General features: G+C 42.2%; 1 protein-coding gene across 1 annotated transcript in view; it reads left to right on the top strand.

Moving 5' to 3' along the window:
- LIPG (lipase G, endothelial type) overlaps positions 1-8826 on the top strand; it is a 10989-nt gene extending 2163 nt beyond the window's left edge. Inside the window, exons 3-9 of the mRNA XM_006030031.1 lie at positions 619-730; positions 2879-3103; positions 3591-3833; positions 4374-4494; positions 5160-5378; positions 6647-6751; positions 8219-8826. Of these exons, the coding sequence (XP_006030093.1) occupies positions 619-730; positions 2879-3103; positions 3591-3833; positions 4374-4494; positions 5160-5378; positions 6647-6751; positions 8219-8240 (1047 nt within the window). The 3' untranslated portion in view covers positions 8241-8826. The remainder of the gene's footprint in view (positions 1-618; positions 731-2878; positions 3104-3590; positions 3834-4373; positions 4495-5159; positions 5379-6646; positions 6752-8218) is intronic.
- The last annotated feature ends 452 nt before the right edge of the window (positions 8827-9278 follow it).

The following is a 9278-nucleotide window of genomic DNA, read 5'->3' as shown; positions in this document are numbered from 1 at the left end:
GGGGGGGGGGGGGGGGGGGGGAGGCACTTTAAATAGAGAGGCTCTGAGAGCTGCTGTAATTAAAGCACCCAGAGTGTCTTGTGTATCAGTGTCCCCATGCTTAAAAATGGCGCTGCAGGTGCTTTAATGAAAGCTCATTGAACGAGCTTTAGTTAAAGTGCTCCCGTTGCCATTTTTAAGCTCAGGGACACTGATACACGAGATGCTGGAGTGCAGTAATTACGATGCTCCAGCAGACTTTATTAATAGAGTCTGCTCTGATGCACTTTAATTACAGCGTGTCGAAGCAGCCTTGCTGCTTGTGTATAGGCACCCAAAATGTTGGTTTGACTTGACACTCGGATTCACTATTCCAGATATGCCCTTTTGAAAGCTATCTTCGGTGTGACAGGAGGTTAGATGAGTCGAACAATGATGACTAAATAACCTACAAACTACAGGATCCTTTTGCTAATGCATCAAAAACACTGCAAGACTAGAAGCATTTTTTTGGATTAAGCCTCTAATTCTAGGAATGTCTAGGATGTGAATTTTGCAGCTTCAAGTTCCTTTGCTTAGGTAGGATGTATACCAGTTGTTCTGAAAACACAGCTAATTTAAGCATTTGTCAAATTGCAGGAAAAACAATACCTTCAGTTTGAAAACGTTCACTTAATTGGGTACAGTCTTGGTGCCCATGTTGCTGGCTATGTTGGTAACTATGCAGCTGGGACAATAGGCAGAATTACAGGTAAGACTATGCTAGAACCGCTGTTGGCACTTGGGCATCTCATCAAATATCAGTACCCTGCAGAGAGATCCCCTTCTGGGTTAATTCATCTAAAGTTAAAATGATTAAAGAATCCTACTCGTGATAATTTTTTGTATCCATCTCCAATCAGATTTACATTTTGGATACCAAACTGACATTGGGTCTCTCCCCCTTCTGCAAAATATTATTGCTGTGGGATTCTTTTAATATTAGTCACAAGACTTTCTCTTGAAATGGAAAAATCTGCTTTCACAAACTCCTATAGGACCCAATATGTGTTGGCTAAACTGGCCTATTCTCATACCCTTGTTATCGAAATCTTACATTTCTATTTGGTAGAGATGCCTACTCTATAGTCCCCATATATAAGCTAACTTGGCTGTGACAGTAACTTGTTTCCCATTTGGCTCACATCAGTTATTAAACTGTACCCTTCATTTTTGACACCTACTCTGTCCCCTGCAACCTACTTGCTAGCAGAGTTCCACTAGTTTTGCAGGTCAGTATCCTACTAAAACTCATCTCTCCATATGAGAGGATTTGGATCTTCCAGCCTTGCAAGGATTGTTTAGAAACATGGTGGGGAGGGTTGTTTTCAGAAGAGTACATTGCCTACACTACAACCATGTGCCTTCCTTATCTGTTTAGGAAGGGATAAGAAATTCTAGCGATAAAACCAGTACATGTAATAGGGGAAAGCGGATAATGCTACAGTTTGGATAAACCAACGTGTAACACTGGGAAGCACTAGAAACTTATCATCAAATGCAGTGATCTCCAAAAGTCAATTCTTCTATTTGGGGACATAAGGGCCAAATGGGAACAGGTAGTGTGGATTTGGTTTCAAAATTTTGGATGGTCCAGATAGCCCCGGTTTTCACTTATCTTTAGTTACTAGTCTTAAAGAACCAGCTAGCTATTTTTTCTCTGGTCCTCCTACCAAGGATCTGTAACCTATAGCCTGCAGGCTAGATCTGACCTGTGATGAGGTCTAATCCAGCCCAGAATGGTCCATTCCAACACAAGGTATCAGGGGCACAGAGCTGCACCATGCTGAGCATCTCCCCTGTAGTGCTCCCCTCAGCTGCAGAGCCTACTGCTCACCACATCTGCACTTCCCTTGCTACAGAGGAATTGGGAATCTGCCGTGAGAGTGAGTGCAGGCAGCTGGCTGCTGGGGGGAGGGAAGGGAGGTGGATTTTGGCTTACAGCCACAGCTGGATCGCAAGCTGCGGCCCACAGCAGCGAAAGGCTACTGACCCCTGCTCAATACCGTAAGGAAACTTCCTAGTGTTTAAGGTACTAGCATGTCTTTACTTTTTAGTTATGCTGGATCCTTGAGACTAACTGACTTTCCCTTCCCCTACCATTCTTTCTTCCCAACTGCTTGCTGAACTTGTACGAGGCAGAGGAGACGGTTTAAGTACTGACTTCTTCTCCTCTCCTTTCTGATACCACCGAGTTTGTTGTGAAGTTAGGTCTCTTATGCCTGCACATGTTCATCTGGACTGACTTTTCTTTACTAAAAAAAAAAAAAAGAGGCTTCCTCTGCAACTAGGGCCCAGTCTCTGAGGAGTACTGCTCAAAACAAACTCCCACTAAGTCCCCTTTACATTTATGCTCCAAGGGTGGTTAATTAGAGTCATACCAAACCACCTCATCTCAGTCTTTCAGAGAACAATTGGCTAAATGTGAACAGCTGGTTCTTTTTCTTATAAAGGGGCCTGTCCTGGAGTGCCCAACACTGACCCCTTTAATGTCAATGGCCAATGTGACTTGGTCTCTGAGCACTGAAATGTCTAACTCGCTACACTTGAAATCATTTATTTGTTGCAGTATTTAAAAGCACAGCGGATTTGTGAAGATATGTCCATAAATAACTAGGGCAGACCTGAAGTATTAATGCATTCCAGTATTTGTACTATTCATCCCAAGATCCCTTGGCTAATTATTCTTCCACTTAATTCTGATGATGGATTTTATGAAAGTCTAGAGGTATGCTTTCTGGGATAGGAACTGGTTGCATCACCGTCGTTAGGACAGTCTCGCAGACCTTTTGGCTGTTGCCAGTGTTATACATAACAAAGTGTTTATCTGGTGTCTCTTGTGTTCTCCTTAACACGCTAGGCTTGGATCCAGCTGGCCCTATGTTTGAAGGAGTTGAACCTCACAGACGCCTCTCCCCTGATGATGCAGACTTTGTGGATGTCCTTCATACATATACGAGAGAAACGCTGGGCGTCAGCATTGGGATCCAGATGCCTGTGGGTCACGTTGATATCTACCCCAATGGGGGCGATTTCCAGCCTGGTTGTGGATTAAGTGATGCTCTGGGAGCAATCGCGTATGGGAGTAAGTTCTGACAAACACTCTTTAGTTAGAGCAACCTCTACTCCTCAAGCTGACTTGCAAAGGGGGTTCCTCATCTGCTCAAAGGCAGAGGATAGTATAACAACAAAGCTGCTGCCTAATAGGGGGTTCATTTCAATGCCTCTTTGCCTCCAAGAGATGAGGCTAGAGTATTTTCCAGTAAATTTAGTATAAAACTTCATGAGCTCAGACCAATTTCTACTCCAGGACATTAATCAATGCCATATTTTGCTGGCTCTGAAAACTTCTTCTCTGCCTCTACAGCAAAATGATTTTTAAAGTGACAGACTGTTTTGTCCAAATGTCTTGTATTACTGTCTTGAACTATGCTTATTTGAAAAATATAGCTGTTTTCTGGCCAAAATAATTTAATTTTAAATAGGAAATGGCCTGGCTCACTGAAGTATCTGTTGGGGTGGCAAATGGCTGAACTGTGCCTTTCAACCACAACCTTCTCCTTTTTATTTAGATATTGGTGATGTTGTGAAATGTGAACATGAACGATCTGTGCACCTCTTTGTGGACTCTCTTGTGAACCAAGATAAGCGGAGCTTTGCTTTTCAGTGCACAAATTCCAGCCGTTTCAAGAAGGGAATCTGTCTGAGCTGCCGAAAGAACCGCTGCAACAGCATTGGCTACAACGCTAAGAAAATGAGGAATAAAAGGAACAGCAAGATGTACTTAAAAACCAGAGCTGACATGCCTTTCAGAGGTACCTATCTAATGGGATTAACTTGGAAGACGGTGCTGATATGTGGGGATGACCGTCTTCCTCTAAGTGTTAATATTCTGACACTGACAGTTTGGCAGAAATGAAAGTACTGGGGGGCACATCTGCGTCGATTAAAATATCCAGGTCCAGTATTCACTTCAAGGTTGTGAGGCAGCACCTCTTTGTGTTATGGAAGAAAATGACCATTCCTCCCTTTACACTAAAATAAGGGTAGCCCTGACTCTGTATCTGAGCAACACTTTCTAATGGGAGCATTCTAGACACAAAATGGTGTGGGGGTATTTTAATACAAGATTCAAGAAGCCCTCTAAGCTAAATGATGGAGTCCTGGAGTTTCATCTTTGGCTAAGTAAGTCACTAATTTGAGCCAAGATGCTTTTTCCACCTATCAATGCTATTTTGATATGGAAAAGATTAAGTGTCTGGCAACTAGTATGTTAGTAATGGAATAGATAGATACCTCTGTTTGCAAATGTGGTTGTAAAGTATATTTCTCTCTTTCTTTCTCTCTCGCTCTAGTTTACCATTATCAGATGAAAATGCATGTTTTCAGCTATAAAAACTTAGGAGAAACTGAGCCTACCTTCTTGGTTACCCTTCACGGCACGAACGGAGACTCTCAACCCCTCTCTCTGGAAATGTAAGTGAAGAGCAATTTACTCCCTTCCCTATTCTGACCCACAAGAACAAATTCCTCTTCTGGAATTACACATCTTTGCTTTAGAAGAAGCAAGTGTCCAGCAAATGTGTCTTGGTTCAGGGTGTCAAACTTGCCTTGGGGCTCCCTGTAGGCCAGATCCAGCTTGGGGCACTGGGGAGCAGCAGTGGTGGCAGTAGCAGCAAGAGGTCTGGAGGGGAGGGTCTGGTGGTGGCAGCAGGTTTGAAGAAAGGGTTCCAGGTGGCAGCAGCAATCTTAGATCACTGCCAACAGACATGGCCAGTGGGGCCTTGAATTCGGTGGCAGGTCACACCCAACTTCTGATGGCTTGCCAGTAGCCTAGCAGGCCAGATAGAGCAGCTGCATGGATTTGGCCTGGCTTGCAACCCACATCTGACACCCATTTTTCATCACCTAAGGCAGGGGAGAGCCTGAGGTGTGGTGCCTCATAGCAACATTGCTAAACCAGAGATCCGAGTTCACTTTCTTTACTCACACCAGGAACTAACAAGAGCCTGGAGTTAAGCAGCTCTGTGGAATGCCTGATGCACTGTAAAGCTCTTCATTTTCAACACATTTGTCTAATACAGCTTCTTCTTGTTAGTCTCAATGAGGAAACAAGGCTGAGTTCTCCGCCTGTCTTTCAGACTTGACCAAATTGGCCTGAATTTCACAAACACTTTCCTGGTTTATACTGAAGAAGATATTGGTGACCTCTTAAAGATCAAGCTTACTTGGGAAGGGTCATCTCAGTCCTGGTACAGTCTGTGGAAACAGTTCAAGAGTTACTGGTCCCAACCTGAGAATTCCTCCAAGGAGCTGCACATCAGACGTATACGTGTGAAGTCTGGGGAAACTCAACAGAAGTAAGTAGAAAGATATTCTTTTATAGTGTGTTCATGCCCTGGAGTGGGTTTGAGTCCTCATTCAAAGGGATATTTAAGATGTATTGAGGACACCAAGAAAAAGTCTCTAAACGTTGACCAACTGGGGAACTCCAGTTGTACAGGCAGTGAATATGTCCATTGACACTAGTATAGTTTAATGGTTGATATGGTGACACTGCTGGGTGGAAGAACAGCAGTTTCACTGAAAGCCTAAATTTAAAAGAATATTGCTTGGTTCTGTTCGGTGTAGCTTGTTTCTTGTTAACAAAAGTGTTGCTATCGTCTCCCCTTTCACTAACATGAGTGGGGATGGGGCAGAGGGCCATTAAAGCATCAAATGTTCCTCTGTTGAAAGAAGGCCAAAAACAAATACACCATAGTTTGGCAAAAATCATGGCAATTTTTGTAGTGTTTGCAGAGGTTTAATGAGTTAATACACTGGGTTAACTAACAGCTTGACACCCAGCTTTGGAATGCAAGTAATGGTAGCACTAAACATACTGGTCATTCAAGCAACAGGGGACTACGGATTAGTTGAGATTCATATAAGAGTCCTTAAAGAGCAAATGCACTCCAGTAACCCTCAACTTGTAAAGATGCTGAGCACACATGACCACACTCCCCATCATGCCGTTACATTGCTGATTTTAATTTTATTCTGTCCATACAAGAAACCCAGACCTATTGTGTGCAATTCACAGTTTAAAATGCAGTTTACAAAATGTTTGTACAACCTGCCCAGACACTTCAAAGCCCTCTGCACCAGAGCAATATCTTAGTGCTTATGAAGAATTTTAATTGTTTTGGCACTGTTCTCTGAGATCTGCCTATCAAGGTCTTTGTCTTTAATTACCCCCACTATTTAAAAGCTAAAGCACTGCACAAGATTATCTTGAATGTCCTTCAGTAGCAGGTGGAAGACGGTCATATTTCCACTGCAGGAGGAATGCTGCAGTAGCATTCTTCATGTGGAAGTGACTCCGATTTCAGCACAGGCTGTCATTTTGACATCAACCCCAAGGTGGTATTGGTGCTAATGGTGATACTAGTTAGATGCCAAGGTGGAGGAGGAACTCCTTCCTTACCCCCAATCTGAGGTCACTCTTGTTAGACTTGACATGGTTTGTTCTTTCAGAAAGCTGAGATTCTATATGAGTCTTTCATAATTACTTTCCAAAAAATATATATAAGGAACCTGCATTATATATAGATAACCTCTGTTCATGGCTTCTGGTTCTTCCTTCCAGGCTTGCTTTCTGTGCTGAGGACCTTCATCAGACAGACATCTCTCCTGGCAAAGAGCTCTGGTTTGTGAAATGTAGAGATGGATGGCAAACAAAAAATAGCCCAAGGTAGGGTAGAGACCAACTGTTCAAAAGCCTACTGTCTGGTGCCTCTGACTGAACAGTTGTTTTGTTTTTTTTGGGTTTTTTTGTTTTTGTTTTTTTGCTCAGTCCTTTATTATGTGGTATTATCCCATATTTCTCAAGGTTATAGGAATGTCCACCATGAACACTTCTGCAGTTAACACAAGATTCCTAAAACACTGAAGATATGTTTTAAAAACATAATTGGCCTGTTTAGACATGTATACAGCAATTTACAAAGTATATTGTAAACTTACATCTATAGATTGCAGATCTACAGCAATCTGCAAAGTAGAGTAATAGGATTTTAAAGCTAGAAGATACAATATGATCTTCTAACCTGGCCTCTTCTAACCAAGCCACCCTCTTCCTCACCCTACCCTCCTTTCTTCCCCTCCCTCACATACATCTAGTACTCCTAATTCTAGTGCACCCTTTCAATCTACTAGGGCTGGTGCCCAAAATATGACACTCATTCAGTCTGGTGTCAAGTAACAAGGATCTTTGGTCACTTGGCTGCTTTTCAAAGAAGCTCCAGTAGAGACTTAGGCCTAGCATCTATTCAATTTGCTCTTAAAGTCCAGACTGGTAGAGCAGAGCTTGTTTGATACCAAACTGTGTGCAGTGTTTAAAACTTCAGAGCTTTGCCACAAAGCTCTGTGGAAAAGCTTGCTTGCACAGTCGCTGTCAGATGAGTGGCAACATTTTCTTTCAAATGAGCCATGATTTGATATCAAATGCCAAGCTTAGTAAAATTGTAAAATAGTAGGACAATTTATGGTTTCACAGATAAATTCTAGGAAAAGGCCAACTGCTTTCCCATGAAAACTTTTATATTGGAACATACAGTGGTAGAAAGAAATACAGTACCTATAGCTATCCCAGCAGGTAGAGTGGAGGCTGTGGTAATGTCCACAGATAATTAGCTGGTAAATTTGATTCTTCCCAAGGGTGAAGGATCATACTTGGAAATTGTTTTGGGGGCTGGAATATATCACTCTCCATGTGAAATAAGTTTACTCCATAAACAAACACGTAAGAACCAGGCCCTTGATAGGTACTTCTGTGCGGCAAACGGCATTTTGCAGTTCCGTGGGGCAGGAACTACCATGTTGCCATATCTGGAGAGCCTTCTGCTTACAAATCTATTAATCCATTCCTGAATGCAACAGACTGCGCAGACTCAAATCCAGGGATTCAGACTTTCATGAGAGCCATCTGTAAATGTAAGTGCATATTACACTTGGTATAAACTCGGGTTTCTACAACAGTTTCCAATTGTCGGAACACTATTAGACACTTTCCAAGCAGGATCAAATGCTAAACTGCTCCTAGTCTCTGGTTTGTCCACAATATGTCCAGATCTGTCCTACTAACCCTTTTCCCCAAACGCAGAAGATCAAAAATGCTCCAGCTCCTCAGTTCACTAGGTATTTCTGCTCCTTTCCTTAGGTCAGCCTTGAATCTGCTCTGAAGGCTTCTCTGCAGACTTGCACGTAAGGACTAAACATGAAATCAAAATGCATAGAGAAGGCTACGGTAGTGAAAAGACGACGCACTCCTGCACAGTCTGTCTCAGCAGCACTTAAGAAAACTCACTATGGAGGACAGCATGTCTCGGAGCTGATGCAAGCAGTGGAGGAGTGATCCTGATGGATTCAGTTGCTGTCCTAGAGTAACTTATTAAAATGACTAAACTCTCCCTCCTTAAGGGAGTCTGGTTAATGTGCATGAACCTGATGATGCATATATTTCTTGATCTGTGTTTATGCTCTGCATCACCACTCCCCCCCACACTTTGGCTTCCATTAACTGGAAGTGTGGACAAATTCGAGACAAATCTGTGCCTTGACAACAGCAATATGCCTTGGAGGTTGAAGAGAGAAATTTACTAAACATCAAAACAGTTGAGACTAAGCTATTGAAAACGTGTCACTGTGTCTATAGCATAGGAGGTACTATGTGGTCTAAAATTGCACTAAACTGTGTGGAAGAATGGAAGGTCTAAATCTGTTTGTTTTGTTTGTCTGTTTTTTAGGGTTGTTTTGTTTTTTTTTAAACTAAGCACAATGTGTTTTCTTCTATAAACTCCATCTTCTCTCCATGCTGTTCAACACTTTTCCCATGAACCAGTTACTGTAGGTCTGCCTGATATTGTTACAAACGCATTGTATGGTGAAGAGGCCAATATTTCACCACTGTTTTAAGAAGCAAAAGCAAATCCAAATAAGCAGTGATGTGGTTGACAGCTGTTCCTAAGATGGTTGTTCTACTGAATATAATTATCTAAATCAGGACTGTCCAGAACTTATTCACTATTGGCCTGAAAGATTTAGATGACAACTACCCATCTATTTATTGTATAATAGGAAGGCAATTGATTGAACCATATCAAACAAACTCTGCAGCTTTCAGCAATAGTATTCAGAGGATACAATTGACTCTGGGAAGAATGGAGTTGTAATGCAGCTGTTGTATCAGCACACATACTTATTTTTGCATGTGTAACAAT

Source organism: Alligator sinensis, unplaced genomic scaffold (genome assembly GCF_000455745.1).
Source record: "Alligator sinensis unplaced genomic scaffold, ASM45574v1 scaffold1204_1, whole genome shotgun sequence".
In the NCBI taxonomy this organism is placed as follows: domain Eukaryota; kingdom Metazoa; phylum Chordata; order Crocodylia; family Alligatoridae; genus Alligator; species Alligator sinensis.
This window is presented reverse-complemented; position numbering and strand designations above follow the sequence as displayed.